The 19,907-nt window shown below is 42.3% G+C and overlaps 1 protein-coding gene across 13 annotated transcripts in view; it reads right to left on the reverse strand.

Moving 5' to 3' along the window:
- LOC131953051 (uncharacterized) overlaps positions 1 to 19,907 on the reverse strand; it is a 192,351-nt gene that overhangs the window by 64,539 nt on the left and 107,905 nt on the right. For all 13 annotated transcript variants that reach the window (XM_059316055.1, XM_059316063.1, XM_059316059.1 and 10 more), the window contains 7 exons: positions 19,457 to 19,617; positions 18,324 to 18,462; positions 17,574 to 17,764; positions 16,031 to 16,190; positions 15,329 to 15,412; positions 12,282 to 12,500; positions 340 to 11,931 (listed from right to left, as the gene is read on the reverse strand). In XM_059316055.1, coding sequence (XP_059172038.1) covers positions 340 to 11,931; positions 12,282 to 12,500; positions 15,329 to 15,412; positions 16,031 to 16,190; positions 17,574 to 17,764; positions 18,324 to 18,462; positions 19,457 to 19,617 — 12,546 coding nt within the window. The remainder of the gene's footprint in view (positions 1 to 339; positions 11,932 to 12,281; positions 12,501 to 15,328; positions 15,413 to 16,030; positions 16,191 to 17,573; positions 17,765 to 18,323; positions 18,463 to 19,456; positions 19,618 to 19,907) is intronic.

Genomic DNA, 19,907 nt, shown 5'->3' on the forward strand with positions numbered 1-19,907 from the left:
TGGGGATCTAAAAAGTTTGGTATACATAAATTTTCTTATAAAATCCATCAATAAACATGGCATAGCAACAGTGGCGGCAACCATAGAAACATATACTCATCCATGATTGGTATATCAAACTAAACATGAACATGTATTCTAATACATAAATCATGGGGGAGGAGAAACATATACATTGATTCTAACATGAAAAATAAACAAACGTTTGGAAAATATATTGACATTTATTTCTTAAACAAAATTTAAAACAAAAGATAAATCTTTGGAAAATTGGGGTAAAAAAAAATCAATGAACACATTGAGAGAAAGTAAGTCAAGAGATAAAGCAGGGTTACTTACTGGTGTAGTGGGTGGTGATGGTGAACCTGATGAACTCAAACATTCAGCATCAGCGTGGCCGTTCTCCTGACTGAGACTGGTCTGCTCGGAGACTCCGTTGCTTATTTCTCTTGGCGTACTCCCCCTTCTTGTGGGTGATCTGCTTTTTGGTATCTTTGAACTGGTTCCTTTAGCTTTCTCTCTCTTGGAGATCCCAGACACAGTTGAGTCATCTGGTGAGGCAGCAGTTTGATCAGAATCATCTGGGTGATCTTGCCTGAAGGTGTCAGCAATGTCTCTTCTGACTGCAGGAGAGGATGATCCATCTTCATCTTCATCTGATGCTTCATGTACTGAAGAAGCTGGAGTGGAGCTGCCTTTTTTCACACTTTTTACTGACTCTTTCTGGGGGATACCTGAGGTTTTGCTGTCTTTGGGGGATACTTTTGGACCTGATTTAGAATCAACAGCTGTTGTTGATGTGGAACTTCCTTGTTTCAAATTTGAGATGGTCTCTTTCTGAGAAATACCAGGGGTTTTTACATCTCTTGGGGCTACTTTTGGACCTGATTTAGAATCAACTGGTGTTGTTGATGTGGCACTTCCTTGTTTCAAATTTGAGATGGTCTCTTTCTGAGAAATACCAGGGGTTTTTCCATCTCTTGGGGCTACTTTTGGACCTGATTTAGAATCAACTGGTGTTGTTGATGTGGCGCTTCCTTGTTTCAAATTTGAGATGGTCTCTTTCTGAGAAATACCAGGGGTTTTTCCATCCCTTGGGGCTACTTTTGGACCTGATTTAGAATCAACTGGTGTTGCTGATGTGGTGCTTCCTTGTTTTAAACTTGAGATGGTCTCTTTCTGAGAAATGCCAGGGGTTTTTCCATCCTTTGGACCTGATTTAGAATCAACTGTGGTTGGAGTGGACCTTTCTGGTTGCAAATTTTTTACAATTTCTTTCTGAGAAATAGCAGGGGTTGTTTTACCGTCTTTGGGGGTTATTTTTGGACCCATTTTAGAATCAACTGTTGTTGTTGATGTTGAACTTCCATATTTTGAGCTTTTTACTGTTTCTTTTTGAGAAATACCAGGGGTTGTTTTACCATCTTTGGGGGTTATTTTTGGACCCATTTTAGAATCCACTTTGGTGGGGAGTTTAGTAGCCTGTACAGTGTCTCTTCTCCCCTCCTCTGGTTCTTCTGTCTCCTGAGCTTCCCTTACAGTCAGTGTGGGTTTGAGCAGGCCCTTCTGAATGGCCTGCGTGACTGACAGGGTCTCTTGTGTGTTGGGATCTGTGTAGCTGCAGGTAGCCGTGTCAATGTAACCCTGGCTGATGGCTGCAGCTAGGTTCATAGATTCTGACCCATTCACATGACCGTAGCTGGAAATGTCTCCATTCTTATAATCTACAATGTCATTGCCGTTTTCTTCACAGGAGATGAGGCCACAGAGAACAGCCTGGTCTATGGGCATGGAGTCCCCTGACACTGGGTCATGGTACAGCCCTGTGTCACTGTCCACCAGCCCACCTTGAATAGCTTCATGCAGGGAGATCTTCTCTTCACTCCCCACCACAGAGATAAGCCCCCTCTTTTCTGCCTCGGTCAGGCTCAGCTTCTCACCAGTTTTAGAGTCCAGAATTTCTTCCACATTGGAGGCAGCGCTTGGTGCCACACCATCCTTCAAGATGACGACAGATTCTCCAACAGCTCTGGCGCCATACGTCCCTGCTATTGGTGAAAGGTATCCCTTCTCTAAGGCCGCTTCAATGGAGATGGTGTCCCCCACGATGCTGTCATAGAAAAGGCATGTCTCTGGATCTATGATCCCAGTCTGAAGAGCGTTCTTGAAGCTGTAAGTCACTCCAGATTCCCCCACACCTTTGTATTCAAATGGCCTCCCATCAGATGCAACGACCAGTCCGGTCCGTACAGCTTCATCTATTGGATACATCTTCTGGGAGGCTTCATCTAAAAAAGTACCGGTGTTGGGGTCAATAAGTCCAAACCTCATGGCGTCTCTGAATGTGACATACTCTCCAGTTTCTCGTTGTTCTGCAATGATACTCGACTGTGGAGATTTGTTAATCTTTTCTGAGACCACCAAACCAAGCTTCATGGCTTCAGCTAGAGAGATGACATCACCAGTGAGAGTGTCAGTGTATTTCCCTGATGGGTCCAGGATCCCCTGGTCAATGGCCTCCTCCACACTCAACTCCCTACCTGTCTCTGTGTCAATGACACCTGTGATGTTGTGGGAGCTGGCTGGTTTCTTGGAGGTGACGGTCGTCTGAGATTTGGAAACAGTCTGGACGGTGCCTTCAACCAAGCCTTCCTTCATGGCATCATCAATCATCATGGGGACCCCTGTGACAGGGTTGCTGTACACAGTGCAGTTCTCATCCACCAGTCCTCGCTCTATGGCCTCAGCCAGGCCGATGTTCTGCCCGCTGGTTGGGTCGTACACTTTCCTGATGCTTATCTGTTTAGCATCCTCTTTTTTCTGCTCTGAAAGTCCAACTTCAGCAGTGTCTTTACCTTCAATCAGACCATACCTAAGGGCATCTCTGAGAGAAACAGGACCAGAAGGATCCTGGTAAACTCCTTTGTCTTTGTCCAGAATTCCTTGTTTAATTGCGTCTGCAATGGGTATCGGCTTCCCAGTTTGTGGGTTCGTGACCTCTGTGATCAGCACGCCATTGATGACAACAATCTCTTTTGCTTGCTCATCCTCCACCACCTCAGCACTGATGAGCCCCATGTCAATTGCCTTGTCCAAAGAGATGTGCTCTCCTGTTTGCGTGTTGATGATCTCACCTTGCTCTGGGTCAAATATTCCCTGACCAATGGCCTCTCCCATGGTTATCTCTTCCCCAGATACCGGGTCAACTACAGCCGTGATGGTCATTGTCTTCTGCTTGACTGTAGTGACCACAGGTTCCGGCACCTCAGATTCCAGAATCACAAAACCACGTTTCACAGCTTCTGGAATGCTCATCTTCTGGCCAGTTTTTTTGTCAATGTACTGCTTGTTTTTCTTGTCCAGGATCCCCATCAACAGAGCATCCTTGCCACTGACTGAGTTGTTTTTCCTAGTGTCCACAGCTGACTTGACTTTATAGTCCCCAATGACAACCGTGCCTGTTGCCAGGTTCTCTTTGACTTTGCCTTTAATCAGTCCCTGGTCGTAGGCCTGCTGTACAGGGATGGGATCCAAGCTGGCGGGATCATTGTAGGTCCCTGACTTCAAGTCCAGGAGTCCCGACGCCACAGCCTCGTTAATGCTCACATGCTCATCTCTCAGAGGATCATACACAGATGTAATATCACATGCTTTTTCTTGGATGGATTTCCCCACCGCCTGCTTCACAATCATGCCTTCCTTTTCTCCTTGCACTATGGAGATGGGCTCCTGCTCGGAGATGTGATACAACCCCTCAGATGGGTCAATGAGACCTTTCCTGACAGCGTCGTTCCAGGAGAGATAATCTTCAGTCTCAGGGTCATACACCTCCCTACCAAATCCTTTAGGTTTCACATGAGCTGATTCCACATGGCTCGGACTGACTTCTCTCCCTTTAAGTAATCCTTCTTTGAGAGCATCACTGATAGACATTGTCTCCCCTGTCCTGCTGTTGGTCAAGGTGCCGCTGGACATATTTAAAATGCCCTTCTCTACAGCCTGCGAGACTGGCATCTCAATATCAGTCCCAGGATCAACCACAGCATCAACTTTAAAGGAAGTTGACTGTACTATAGTGTCCTTACGATACATGTCCTCTATATCTGCATCTGAATCCAGCACCCTGGCAACCACAAGACCTTTCTCTATTGCCACATCCATGGGTATCAGTGAGTCGTATTCAGTGTCCCTGAAGTATGTCACCTCTTCATCTATAATACCCTGCCTGACAGCTTCCAACAGTGGCAGGTTTTCCCCAGTCAGTGTGTCCTTCACTGCATCAACCTGCAGCATCCTCTTCTCTGAAAAAGCAACTTCAGCAACATGCCCAGCTTTGATCTCTTCTTTTGTTGATATCTTCTCCACAACCAGTCCTTTAATCAAGCCTTCGTTAGCTGCCTCAGTTATTGGCATCTTCTCCCCCGTGACAACATTCTCATACACTCCATCCTCCAGGCTGACAATGCCTCTGCTGATGGCTTCATCTAAAGGCACATGGCAATTGGACAGAGGGTCGTACACACCATCGACGTGGATGGTCTCTGTGGTCTTAGAGAAGATGCTGACAGCATCCTTTGCTGCAGGTGTGGCAACTTCTTGCAAAGTCCCATCCTTGATACACAGGTCAAGATTTTTAGCATGTCCAGTTTTGGGGTCAACGATGTGACCATTGTCATCCATGACACCTTGTCGTAAAGCATCTTGAAGGTTCACTGGCTTCCCTGTCTGGGGATCTTTGAGAATGGCAGAGTCTTTTTGTATAAGACCACCCATAATGGCGTCGCTGACCTCCATTTGTTTGTTAGAGTTGGGGTCTGTGAAGACTCCTGTTTTAGGGTTGAGGTAGCCGCTAGAGATGGCCTCATGCAGAGTCATGGCGTCAGACGCCTCAGATGCTGGAACGCTTTGCTGCAGTTGTGTCACTTCCAGCATGTTCGCTGACATACGTCGCACTGTCGTGGCTTGGAATGACAGACCAGTGGATTCTTCATCAGCGGACACAACATCTTTCTTTCTCTTGCTCTCCATGAGTTCATCAAAGGATTCTTTAGCAGCGATGGCAGCTGCGAATGGAGCTCCAACAATGGCTAAAGCTCCAAACTTTACTGCTTCACCCAATGTCATCTTTTTACCAGTTTCTTCATCAATGAACTTTCCAGACTTGGGGTCTATTCTGCCTTCATCAATCCCTTCCTCAAGGGAGAAAATCTCGCCTGTCTTGACATCATAAACAGTGAAATTACCATCAATTTTACCCTGGTCCACAGCTTCATGGAATGTTAGCTCCTCCCCTGTACTGACGTCATGGAACACTCCCCTCTTGTCATCAAACAGACCCTCGTCCACCGCGGCAGTCAGACTGACGCCATGACTTTCATAAGGCTCTGCCGGTGTGGCAGTGTCAATCAGCTGATCTCTGATGGCGTCCAGCAAGGCTATCCTCTGGCCAGAGTTGGGGTCTGTGAACTGTTTCTCCTCTAGGTTTATCAAGCCCATGTCTAAAGCCTCAGCAAAGGATAACCTCTTGGCATCATCAGCAGTTGGACGATCTGCTGGTCGTTTTCTCACAGTGACTGTTTCTTCCTGCAGGACTTTGACACTTTCTTGCACTGATTGTTTTTGAGGGCTTTTTGGTTTAGGTGCAACTGGAGGAGGTGCTGAAGCAGCAGAGGAAGAGATGAGCCCACGCTGAATGGCTGTAACTATAGAGACAACTTCACCAGTTTGAGGATCTCTGAAGGTTCCTTTATCCTCATCAATGTAACCTTTAGAGATGGCATCTTTCAGTGTTAAAGGTTTGGGTGAGAATTTTTGTGTGAAGGGTGCACCTTCTGATGTTTGGTCTGGAATGAGTCCTTGGATGTCTGCATCTTGTAATGTGATCCTTTCCTTTGAGCCAACATGTATCAGTTCCCCTTTGAGTGGGTCAAACACTTTGTTATTTATAGCTGCTTGTAAGGATGATTGGTGACCTGTTTGGGGATCTATGACTGTCGATGACGCCCCATCTATAACATTTCTAGCCAGAGCCTCTTTCACTGACATTTGTTGACCTGTTGATGGGTCTATGATTTTACCAGTGCTGGTATTGTAATTCCCCTCCTTGACTGCTTGGTTCAGTGTGTAAGGTTCAACAGATCGAGTAGCCTTGCCTGGTTTTTCTGATGCTAGGGCTGTGCTGGTCTCAGTGACGGAGGCCAGAGCTGAGGCTGTGGGCATGTCAATCAAACCACTCTGGAGGGCTCTCTCTATGGTGTAGCTCTGACCTGTGGTCTGGTCGGAGATGGTTCCATGATCCCAGTCTATCTCAATCTGTGGAGTGGTGTGGAAAACAGGTGTAGATTTCCTAGCTAGGTCTTCCACCACTTCAGAATCCAGCAGGCCTTTCTGTACAGCCTCAGTGACTGTCATCTGATCCCCGGTCAACTGGTCAATCACTGTTCCTGATTCCCAGTCGATGGCCAGGTTTTTCATTGAAGCCTCTTTGAATGTCCTGGTCTGAAGGTCCCCACTGTGTGGTGAGTACACAGACTCCGTCACATCTTTGGTGTTGATCTGGAAAGTTTTGGTCACAGAGCTGATGGCAGCTGGTGATTTCTCCACTGGTGTGGATGTAATGTAGGGTGAACCGGGGGTGAGTACAATAGTTTTAGGGGAGTCCATGGACACGGTTTTGATTTCTATGGTCTCGCTGTACTTGCCCTGGATGGGCGCGGCTTGGGTTGAGGAAGTGAATGTCTGCTGTTTGGATACTGGCTGTGGAGCCTGGTGGAATGTGAGGGTGACCGGCTCTCCAGCTTTGGCGGATGTGATAAAGTCCGGTGTTCCTGGGTCAACTGTGATGGTGATAGACTTGCCCACCAGGCCAGTCTCTGGTGAACCTGGTGCAGTTGCCCTTTTGATGGTTATGGTCTTTTTGGGGTCTTCAGGTACATTAGCTGCACCTGGTGTCATCACAGCCCTGGAAGATATTGTCATTTCAGTCTTTGACTCAACTGTTTTGCTAACTGGTGGTTTGCTGGTTCTGTCTTTGACTGCATCTACCACCATCTTCCCAGCCATGACAGGAGCTCCAGCTATAGCCATAAGCCCCAGCTTTAAGGCATCTTGTGGGGACATTTTCTTCCCAGTTTTCTTGTCAACAACTGATCCAGTTTTATCCACAAGCCCCTTGGACTTGGCTTCTTGTAGCGACATTTTCTCCCCTGTGCTGGAATCAACAACCACAACAGCATCAGATTTCAGGTCTCCGTCATTTATTGCCTTCCTTAGTGGAACCTGCTGTCCAGTTTTGCTGTCAAGAATGGAACCAGAGCTGGCATCCAACCTGTTCTCAATGAGCCCTCTCTCTATAGCCACGGTTAAGGGGAGCGTTGTCTTCTGAGCAGAATCATACACATCACCACGGCTGCCATTGATCAGACCTTTCTTCATGGCTGAACTCAATGGGATCCTCTCCCCACTCAGGGTGTCTCTCACTGTCACCATTTCCCCATCAATGGTTCCCCTGTCTAGAGACTCCTGCAGGGTGTAACGCTGGCCTGAGACAGGCTCCAGGAATTTACCAGTGATGACATTGTAAAGACCGCTTGAAACGGCATCAATTAAATTATGTGTATGTACAGCCTGGGTCACTTGGGGTTGGGCACTGTCAGAAAAGCCAGCCTGTTCTGCTTTCCTTGTGTCCATCTGTCCAGCAGTTGGACTGATGATGTTTCTCCTGATACACTCACTCAGTGAAAGGGACTTCCCTGTGGTTGGGTCATCCAGTGCTGGCTGGTTCTTGTCCAGTATTTTTCTATCAATAGCTTCCTGCAGGGTCAGCCAGTCACCAGATTTAGGATCCCTGACTCTTCCAGTCTCAGGGTTGACCAGCCCAAGTTTGACAGCACTGACGTAGGACATTCCTTCTGAGCCTCTCACTGCTGCCTGGCTAGATGGTTCAGGTTTGGTTGCTTTAGATTGGTTAGTTGCATCCACATTAGATTTGTTTGTAGCATCCACATTAGATTTGTTTGTAGCATCAGGTGCTTCAACATCAGTTGTGTAATGGAGGACTTCAGTAGCAGGGGACAAGTCACCCTTAGGTTCATTAAATGTTTTCTCCATTTCCATGTCAATCTTTGACCAGGGCTTGTTGGTATCTTTGGGCACACGGGGCGTTGAGAGCTGGGCCTCAAGAAGGTTTTGTTCTTCAAGGGACTGCTCAAGCTGAGCAGCATTGGACGCTTTAGACTCTAGAAGGTACCCCATGGCCTTAGCCCTGCTCAAATCCATTTCAGTCCTGGTCACTGGGTTGTAGTAAGTGCCTTTATCAGGATTTATAATTCCATCTTTGAGAGCTTTGTCATACGAGACGGTTGTTTTAGTCCTTGGGTCAAAGACAGATGTGATATCTTTGAGTGGAACTGATGGTGTTTGGGCAGACACAGTGCTTCTCAATGTCTCTTCCTCCCGTCTTTTGGATGTGACCTCTCCGTGAATCAAGCCTTTCTCCATAGCTGCTGTGATGGACATGGACTCTAAAGTACCTGGGTTTTTGTAGATTCCTTTCTTCACGTCTAAGACGCCAGACTGCACTGCCTGGTCGTAGGAGATCATCTCCATGGTCTTTGGATGGATGACGCTACTAATGCTCATGGTCACAGTCTCTGAATGGACCTCTTCAATTAGCGTAGTGTCTGTTTGCTCATGGTCGTCAGAGATGTGTATACTGGAGATTTCTGCCCTCACCAGCGGGTCCTCAGACTGTGACTCTGGTGACTCCGCCAGGACCAGTCTCTTGTCCATGGCGTCGCTCAGCGTCATGGACTCCCCTGTCTGGGGATTGGTGTACACGCCCCTGACCTGGTCCAGAATGTTCTCCTCAACTGCCTTGGCCACGGAGATGAGCTTGCCAGTGCGTGGATCAACCACCGCTGTCACTGACAGTGTTGTCAGCTTTGTGGTGGTGATTCTATTGACGCTAGTATCCACGTCTGTCTTGACGGAGGCCAGCTGTGCAAAGATGTAGCCTCTCTCTATAGCCTCGTGGATGGGTATCTTCTCACCTGTCAAGGTGTTGATGTACAATCCCTCAGACTCATTAATTATGCCTTCAGCTATAGCGTCAGCAATACTCAGGTGTTTCCTTGTCACAGGATGCAGGACTGTTCTCAGAATGTAAGATTTAGTTTCTCTCAGGACAGACTCAGGTCCCACTGCATAGTCCCCAATATCTTCCACAATAACCAAGCCTTTTTCTATAGCTTCGCTTATCTTGATTGGTTTTGTTCTACCTAATGTGTCTGTATCATTGTAGACACCTTTAGATTGGTCAAGTATTCCGTCAGCTATTGCTTGACCTACAGTTAGCCGTTTCTTTGTCTTGGGGTCAAGGACACCAACAATGGAGAACGCTCTGGTTTCCTTGACAGCAGCGCCCTCTTTCTGGCTTCCTGAGAGCTCTTCAGCTTTTATGTAGCCCTTTTCAATAGCTTTATTCAGTGTCATAGTTTCCCCAGTCAGGGGGTCAGTGTACTGACCATTGTCCAGGTTGATGATCTTCCTCTTGATGGCGTCTTCCACATCCAGTTCCCTGCCAGTCCTCCTGTCTATGACAGACTTGAGTGTGATCTCTCTGGTCTCTGAGATGACCGACTGCATCAGGAGAGGCTTGGCCAGGGAGGTGGTTGTGAAGGAGTAGTGGTTGTCTGTTTTGGTCATGTAGCTGGACTCGTGAGTTTTGGAGCCAGGCTGTATTGGAATATTTTTGGTCTTGTCTCCAGACTGGAGGGTCATGAAAGTCTCTGAGACGATTCTCTGAGTTCTGGAATCAATCTCATCAAACTGTTGAGACAAAGAAGGCGCCTCAGGCCATTCAGAGGATAATCTCAAAAGCCCTCTTTGAACAGCTACTTCAAGTTTCATGATTTCATTGGTCCTGGGGTCTTTGAAAAATCCGGTTCTTTCATTCAGATACCCCTGGGAAACAGCTTGTGAGAAAGTCATTGCTTCAGATGGTCTTGAAGCCGTTTCAATCTGAGTGAAGACAGTTGTTGTTGTCATCATGGGGCTGATGAGGCCCAGAATGTTTGTGGCATCCACAGCATTGATGATGCCAGCAGAGGTAGCTTCCTGCATGGTCAGCTTCTCTTTGGTTCTTGGTTTCTCAACACATCCTGTCTGGGGGTCCAGGATGCCTCTCTGAAGTGCTTCAGCTATGGATAGGTTTCTGCCTTGGGCATCTCTTAAACTGGTAGGCTTGTTCAAGTCCTTGACAAGAGTCCTGTCTACAAGCCCGGAGTTTGCTGCCTGCTGTAGGCTGATCTCTCTTCCAGTTCTGCTGTCAACGTAGGTACCTTGAGATGTGATGATGCCACGCTTTAAAGCTTCAGAGAGCGTGACCACCTCTGAAGTTCTGGGATCTTTAACCCCCATTCTAGAGAACTCAACATCTTCATGCAGTAGTTTGACAATGCCAAGCTTGATGGCGTCTAGAACAGAATGGTGGGTGTTATCATTAGGGTCAATGAATTCTCCTGTAGGTGTCATTAACCCTTTGTTAATTGCTTCTTCAATAGACAACTCTTCCTCTGTGTTAGGGTCAATGATACACTTCTTATCCTTGCTAACAATGCCACTGTTTATAGCTTCAGCTAGAGTCATGATCTGACCAGTGACAGGGTCAAACACTCTGCCATCTTCTGTCAAATTCCCTTGCGCTATGTGATCAGACAGGGAAGTCGCTGTCTTCAGACAGCCTTTCTTCATGGCAGCAGACAAAGACAGTTTTTGGTTACTTGCTTCATGGCTGAACGTGCCTTTGAATGGGTCAATGATCCCATCTCTCACAGCCTCTGTTAGCGTGATGTAGTTGCCAGTGGTTGGGTCCTCCACTTCCTGGTACTCTGGGTTGATGTAGCCTTTCTCGACAGCCTCCATGATAGTCAGCTCCATGCCAGACAGAGGGTCAGCCACCTTCCCAGTCATCTCACTGTACAGACCCTTTTCTATGACTTTACCAAGACTCAGTCCAGAACCAGTCTTCGCAAGCTCGGAGCTGTTGAACACCGCCTGCGTGCGGACCACCGATGTTAGCTCAAGCTGTTCACCAGCTAACAGCCTGGAACACGACTCTGAAATTATCCCCCTTGAAACAGCTTCCAACACAGAGACTACCTCCCCTGTTGTTGCGTCAGTAAACGTGTTACTGCTGGGGTCGTACAATTTTTTCTGTATCCCCTCAATCAAAGACATCTCTTGTCCAGTCTGAGGGTCAATTAGTCCGCAGGGGGAGGTCAACTGTTTCAGCAGGACCTCGTCCATGTACCCTTTCTTGGCCCCTTGTTCTAAAGACATTCTCTGCCGGGTTGAAGGGTCAATATATGTCTTTGTCTTGGGGTCTATGAGACCCAGCTGTAAGGCTTCGACTAAAGTCACTTTCTGTGATGTGTGTGGGTTGAGGACGGCCGTCACATGCAGGATCTGGCCCCGAGTCCCCACCTCCTCTTTCTTGACTGTGACAACTGACTGCTCTAGAGCCTTGTGCTCTGACGCTGGTCCAGATATTAAGGAAATTGTTTTACCCGAGCTAGACGTCACCATAGTGGAAGAGTTCTCCATGGCCTTGAGTGTGGCTGAGAAGTCCGCCACAGCCTGCCTACCCGCAGGTGTAGAAGCTTCCTTCTGCGGCGTCCTGGGCTGGAGTTTTATTGTCGTTGAGAACTCAGCCAGCTCGGCCGACATGGTGGACTCTGGTTTGATCACCAGCGAGCTGGTGTAGGTTTGTTCTGGCACCGTGCCGTAGCTGGTCTTTGAGGGAACTGGACCCTCAAACTGGTGAGTGAAGTACTCCCTCATGTCCTCATCCAGCAGCATGGATGACCTTTTGGCAAGTTCTGCCCGGAATGTGCGCAGAAGAGGAATTTCTTCATCCATAACAATTTGAAACTGTGTGTAGAAAAGAAAAATAGAATTAATTTTTTTACATCTGAAGAAAAATGTATGAAATATAAATAAATAATTTTTTTTTTTTTTTAAGAGATGAAGTAAGATAGCTCTACAAGTTTTTGGCCTTAAATACCCATTCCCTTTTTAAAATTAATGCTCGCAAATATTTCATTGTCTATCCTTGCATCAAAGGCCATCAAAATTAGGTTTGTGATTAAGCAACCACCAGGCACTCAACCACTATACTCTATAATACACTATAACTACAAAGCTAACATGAATCAAGTCAGTGTCAGCTCTAGGTGTGACATGAATCAAGTCAGTGTCAGCTCTAGGTATGACTGCCGTACCTGCATGTCCCCATGTGTTGCCAGAGTATCTGTGATCTGTCTGAGCCTGGTGTTGGCCCAGTCCACCATCTCCATGTACAGACGGTTCATCCTGTCTAACTCATCTCTCACAACATCCGACCCATCTTGGCGTTTAAATTTCTTGCTGTCTGGGACCCTGCTGCCAGACGTGACATCTCCGACAGCTTCCTTGAACTGCTGAAGCCTTTTATCAGAAATCTGAAATCACCAGATTAAAAAAACCTAAAGGTATTTCTCACAATTTAAATAACATCAGTGTGTATAGACAAGGCCAGTAGACAACATTGTTTAACTATGATCACACTACAACATTTATTTACTAAGCTGCCGAGCTGTAAATATTTTTGTTAAAAAAAGACATTTTTCCACCTAATTATTAGAACCATACCTTCCTATTTAAACAAATTTTACATCCTAATAAAGTATAAATTCAAGTTAGTGGTGAAAAGCCATGGTATGTTGATTAATTTAGAGATCTTATTGTATATAAACAATTCTTTTGTTTGTACTAATTAGATCAAATGTAAAAATAATTGCTTTTTGTGATATTTTTCTTTTTTTTTTAAATTCCTGATAAATTTTTCCAAATAATTTTTTATATGTGGTGATTAGTTTTGTGCTTAGGTCAATGGTTTAAAATTGTAACAATGAATATCCCAGGAGATCAATAGTTAAGTTTAATTTGATAAGGTTCCTGACTAATGCCTACACACTAAATAGTAATGGATAAACTTTGATTTTTTAAAATTAAACAATACATTAGAGAAATTTGATATAAATACAAACAAAAGAGTTTAAAAATACAAAAAAATAGCACTGTTAAGCCAAGCACTAGGTAAAGCATATTTTTAAAAAAAGTTTGGCAATTAGTTTAAGAATTATTCAAGTGAAATGTTAGGCTTGTTCAAGCATTTCAATATGATTTACAATTGTTAACAATGTGAAATATTCAATACATGTAGATGTTGTTTTCTATTATCTACACTTTGTTGTTTGTTCAAAGAACTAAATTTTAATTCTTATAATTTTGTCATAAAATTTTTGAAGTAAAAACATAGACATGGGGCAGCTAAGGATTTTTTTTGGTATAAAGTGACACATGCCTCTATTCTAACATGCATCATGCAGAAAAAATACCTTGCCACACTAACACAGTGGCATTTACATTTAAACAATATCTTACACTGCTGGGCAGCAAAGTAATTTAAAAAAAAAAAAATAAAATTCTAAACAAAGAATTAAATTTAAAATTTGAATTAAATCTTATTCCACTAATGTAACAAACCAACAACATTGAATAATGACACAGAGCAACTAAAAATATAAATAAAAGAGTAAGCCACTTTCAGTTAGAGGAAGAGAAAATTAATTGTTTCGTTATTTAGATCATTGCAAAACCTTAACTGTTAAATGAAGAAAACAATTATAATTTATTAAAATATGAGAGAAATGTGAACTTAAAAACTCAAATGGCTTTCCCTTTTGTGTTAAAGCCCATTTTTACTTACCAACATGTGTGGCAAGTCACAGTGAATGAGTGGGTGTGCCTTACCCATCCATTCAGTCTTCATGCGACATCAAAAAATTGAAACAAAGCAAAAAATAAAACAAGGAAACTGACTAAAGCGGTGCACAAGTAAAAAAATTAAAAAATAGCCGTGCAAATGTGAGTGACGCTGAAAAAAATTCTTTTTATTTTCCTTCAGGCAGAAAGCAACAGCGGTTAAACAAAAAAAGAAATAAAAAGGCAAAAGTAGCATGCACATCAATATTTACTCTTTATTTTGTTCTGATCTCTATTGTTTTAACCTACTCTGATTATATTTCTGTGCTGGTTAGAGTCGTATAGGGACTTGTCAAAATAACAAATGTTTAAATAAATCCTCTTTTTAAAAAAAATTGGACTGCTGCCAACAGATTCTAAAATCATGAATATACAAATATTTCAGAGATTTTAGAAGAGCTATTCCAACATTAAATATTTCAACGTCAGTTAAGCCCTAGAATGTAAACAAAATTTAAGTTAGCTGTAGTGGTTAGCTGAAATACACTACCAAATTAATCTCTCATTAACTGATGGTTAACGAACTCATGTTAGAAATAAGCTGCACAATTTAAACTCTATAAAAGTTATACTACTTGTGAAGTGTAAGTAAGCAAACTGCATTTAAATTTTTTTTAAGGAATCTCATTTTTTGAATTTTTGAAGAGATCCACAGTATGTTTAGCTATATAAATGTAGGTTTGTTTATATCGGTATAGTAACATCTGAGCTTGTAAAAAACTTTGACAAACCCAGACATAAATTATAAACCTCGGGAAGTTTTCATTTTATTTCACAACATTGACAGCTAGCTACAACTAAACAAGATGCCATTGCTAAAAAAAAAAAATACCAAACAAGAGAACACCAATGTAAATAAAACAAAAAGATTAGTTCTACATGCTAGTATTAGTGTTTTTGATCCCCAATTATTTTTAGTCAATACAACAAAGAAATAAACAAAATCATTGCATAAAAAGTGTAAGATTGCTGAAATATGATTACACTTTGGAAAAAAAAAATTAGAATTCTCATGATTTTTAGTTTACAATTTTCTTACATTGTGAATTATGACCACAGAACCAAAGTAGTAAAAAATAATAATTTTTACAATTCAATTGATGATGTATAAAATACATGATGCAAGAAAAGGGGGGATATGTTGAGCACAGATTTACAACAGGGAGTTTAAACAAACCATACAAATCAAGCCATGACTAGCAAATTATGGTTTTAATGTTATTGTAAACAACTTTATGCACATAGTATCTGAATAATAAAAAATAAAAAAAGCTAACAAAAGCAACACAATTAGTACCAAAATGCAATAAATAAAATAAATTATTTGAAGACAAGCTTTCAAGGGTGCTTTAGGTGTTGAAACACTTATAAAAATTGCAAGAACTCTTCAGTGAAGCAAAACATCAAAAAAGAAAGAAAGCATTAATATACGGGGTTGATTATAAAACAAATCATGACTAACCTTAGCCTCTCTGATAAACTGTCCTCCATATCTGTTGACTGATTCAATCTGGTATCTCCGGTCTCCAAGTGCATTATAGATGGCCTGAAAGAAAACAGTATAAGCTTGTAAACATCACAAGTCTACCTAACATACACCACTATGTGTACATAGCCTACTGTAGTCTACATGACAACAGCTGTGAGCTATTAGTATATTGATGATGAGTTAATATAGAGCAATGGATGATTATTTTTTGTATCATTTTGTATCATTGATATGGAATTACAACAGTTTAAAATAGAAAAATAATAATTGCCCTACAGTTGATGCAGTATCTCATCAGTCTTTTATTTGTCTTTTTTGCATGTAATGTAGTTTTGTCACAGAGTCAGAGTTTCTTCCAGGCATATTTTTGGGAGGGGGGGGGGGGGGGGGGGGGGGGGCTGACCCAAAGAAAGTCTACCCCCCCCCCCCCCCCCCCCGAACTAAATGGAATTTATGTAGACAATAGACAATATATACTTTTGACAGTGTCCGCCCCCCTCCCCCCGAAAATTGTTGTCCACCCCCCCCTAAAAAATTTCAAGTGCACCCCCGGAGAAAAAAGTCTGGAAGAAACACTGCACAGAGTCAGCGTAGGACAAGGGTTATTGAAGTGATCATAGAAATTCTAGATGTTCTACTGTGTCTATACCAGATATTGTGTACCCAGTAACTCACCATGGTGGGCTCCAGCTGAGTTTTGGCGTCCACCACGTCACCATTGAGGGAGGGCTGGGATGAGATCCTCTTCTCCATCTGTGAGGTCCACTGTTGTTCTGTGTCCAGTCCATTGCGGTAGAGAGACAAGAGGTCTTGGCAGGAGCCAACACTTTTTAACCTGAAACATGGGGAAATAGGACAATAGGTCTTCGCAGGAGCCAACACTTTTTAACCTGAAACATGGGGAAATTGGGCATTGGTGAAACATGGGGAAATTGGGCATTGGTGAAACATGGGGAAATTGGGCATTGGTGAAACATGGGGAAATTGGGCATTGGTGAAACATGGGGAAATTGGGCATTGGTGAAACATGGGGAAATTGGGCATTGGTGAAACATGGGGAAATTGGGCATTGGTGAAACATGGGGAAATTGGGCATTGGTGAAACATGGGGAAATTGGGCATTGGTGAAACATGGGGAAATTGGGCATTGGTGAAACATGGGAAATTTGGACATTGGTGAAACATGGGAAATTTGGACATTGGTGAAACATGGGAAATTTGGACATTGACAAAACATGAGAATTGGACATTGACAAAACATGGGAAATTTGGACATTGGTGAAACATGGGAAATTTGGACATTGACAAAACATGAGAATTGGACATTGACAAAACATGGGAAATTTGGACATTGGTGAAACATGGGAAATTTGGACATTGGTGAAACATGGGGAAATTGGGCATTGGTGAAACATGGGAAATTTGGACATTGACAAAACATGGGAAAATTGGACATTGGTGAAACATGGGAAATTTGGACATTGGTGAAACATGGGAAATTTGGACATTGGTGAAACATGGGAAATTTGGACATTGACAAAACATGAGAATTGGACATTGACAAAACATGGGAAAATTGGACATTGGTGAAACATGGGGAAATTGGACATTGGTGAAACATGGGAAAATTGGACATTGGTGAAACATGGGAAAATTGGACATTGGTGAAACATGGGAAAATTGGACATTGGTGAAACATGGGAAAATTGGACATTGGTGAAACATGGGAAAATTGGACATTGGTGAAACATGGGAAAATTGGACATTGGTGAAACATGGGAAAATTGGACATTGGTGAAACATGGGAAATTTGGACATTGGTGAAACATGGGAAAATTGGACATTGGTGAAACATGGGAAAATTGGACATTGGTGAAACATGGGAAAATTGGACATTGGTGAAACATGGGAAATTTGGACATTGGTGAAATAGAAAATCAAATATAACCCACTAATACCTAACAAAAAATACAGCAGAGGGATAAATTTATGAAAAATGTAAATTAACTAATTTTAGCAGTAAATAATGCAGTAAAATAAAACATTTAGCTGTGTGTCAGAATTGTTTAATCTAAGCAATTCAGAATCATACATAAGCTACTCTGAACATTAAAATTTAATAAAGTTTAAATTCAAGGCATTGCAGTAGCAGAGACACCCTGATCTCATTCAAGTATTTAAAACAGTTGTCACCAGCAAAGTCAAGAACCCTACAGACCTTTCCACCACCTGGATGCACACTTGATCCCATCTTGTGGCCAGGCTGCTGACCTCCTTCTCCACACTGTCCACGTCGTGGTGCTTGTTGGTGCCTGGCCTGCTGCGCTCCACCAGAGAACGCAGGGACTCCACATCTTCCTTCAGGTGCTCCAGCTTGGGGAGGTGCTGCTGGAGGGATTCCTGAAGGTCCTGGTGACAACAAAATATTTATTAAGTAAACAACCCTTCCAATAAATGGGGATGGATTGGACACACGCTAAGGAAGAGAAAAAGATAAATTGAAAAACATGCTATGGACTGGAATCCCCAGGGAAAAAGAACAGTGGGCCGGCCAAAGCAAACATGGAAAAGAACGGTTGAGGAAGAGGCTAAGACAGCTGGGCTCACATGGGGAGCAGCCCAAAACCGAGTCAGATGAAAATGTGTAATTGCAGCCCTTTGCTCCCCAGGGGCCACAAAGGAATGATGATGATGATGGAAGAACCCTCCAAACTTGATGGTGCATGAGGCAAGTGAAGCAGAGTACATCTGTTTTAGATCTATTTTATATGTGTAGTCAGGATTATAAAAGCATCTTAAATTTTTAATTTTCTAGCTGGCCAGAATATAACTTTTCAGAGAATTTCTAAACCACTGAGCAAGCAAGTAAATCTAGGTTTTGACCAAACATATGTTTGTACTTGGTTGCTGTTGAAGACATAAATTGTGGTACAACAAACAAGGGGACCAAACTCTTCCCACAACTTACCACAAGCTGGGATTTCACAGACTTGAGTTCTGTGAGGTCAGAGGTCATGCTGTCATGTGATGCCAGCGAGGTTTCAAAGTCAGAGATCAGTTGTTTGACTTCGTTTAGCCCTGAGATAACAACTTCCCCTCCCTTCAATCTGTCAAGGCAAACATCAACAAATTCATTAGTTTACATAAAACAGTAGCATCCTTTCAAGCTAGAAAAAAAAATGAAGCTTCTTCTATTTAGGTCAGGGTTTATTTATGATTAGAATGAGGGTCTGAAAACTATTATTCTTTTAATAAAAATACATTATTAAATAATTGATGGACCAAATAATTAATTAAGTCAAAATTTATTTAATTTAATTCCTTTGATTCTAGAATCTGTAGAAACAAAATTCAGGTGTTTTGTTTTCCAAGAATGGTGTGAAAAGAACAAGACTTAATTACTTAAAAAGCTGCATATGTTGGCCACATGTTTAGTGTTAGATAGTTATTGTTGACAGAGGTTTGTACCATTGAATCATTTCTCCAATCCCAGTTTACATGAAAACAATGATTGCTTATTTTCAATGTTTCTAATTTATATATCCAGATAATAATTAAAGAAAGTGAAATAAATGTCTACAAGAAGAGTTAAAAATTAATATTTTTTAAATAATGAACTCAAATCTGTTTCAAATTTGTATACCCAAACAATAACTACAGAAAGTAAATAAATGTGTATTAAGAAGAGTTAATACACATTTATTTACTTTCTGTAGTTATTGTTTGGGTATACAAATTTGAAACAGATTTGAGTTCATTATCTATCTGGAACCATAGAAAGCAGGGTACGGAACAATGAAGAATATAGAAGACTACAAAAAGAGGTAAAAAGGAATGCTAGGAAGGATAAAAGGAACTATGTAGACACAATGGCCACAGAAGCACAGGCTGCAGCTGATAAGGGAGACAGCAGAACTGTCTACAAGATTATCAGGACTCTAACAGGCGGAATAGCAAATAGATCATCTACTATCAAGGACAAAAATTAATATTTTAAAAAAAATGAATTAAAAATCTGTTCCTGATTTATATACCCAAACAATAATTACAGAAAATGAAATAAATGTGTATCAAAAGAGTTAATGTATGTAGAGGCCCGACCTGTCAATGTAAATGTGAGAGATAACTTTCATCTGTTCAGCTTTTTGTACAATCAGGTTCAACTTGGACTCGATGTTTGAGTTGCGAGGTGTCAGCTCCTTGATGTCCACCTGCAAACTTCTGATTTCATTTTCTTGTTTGTCAAACTTCAGTTGGAATTCCTGGAAATAATCAAGTTCCACAGGTGTGTCATGGCAGCAATCAATAACTTGGTGAAAAGGTATCAGGTAATAATATCCTACTGTTGCACGTATTCAAAGTAGCGTTTAGCAACAATTAAAATAATTTAAACACATTTAAAAAAACAAACAATTTAAACAGTTTTATGATGAACTTCATGTATCTAGATTTTTTGTAAGTAAATTTTGAAAAATAATTTAAAAGTTCTAAAAATAACTCAAAAGTAAAATACTATCAACAAGAGCACCTATATAAGAGCCAGACTTACCCT

This window comes from Physella acuta, unplaced genomic scaffold, assembly GCF_028476545.2.
Source record: "Physella acuta isolate Inbredline_101_S28 unplaced genomic scaffold, ASM2847654v3 ptg000902l, whole genome shotgun sequence".
In the NCBI taxonomy this organism is placed as follows: domain Eukaryota; kingdom Metazoa; phylum Mollusca; class Gastropoda; family Physidae; genus Physella; species Physella acuta.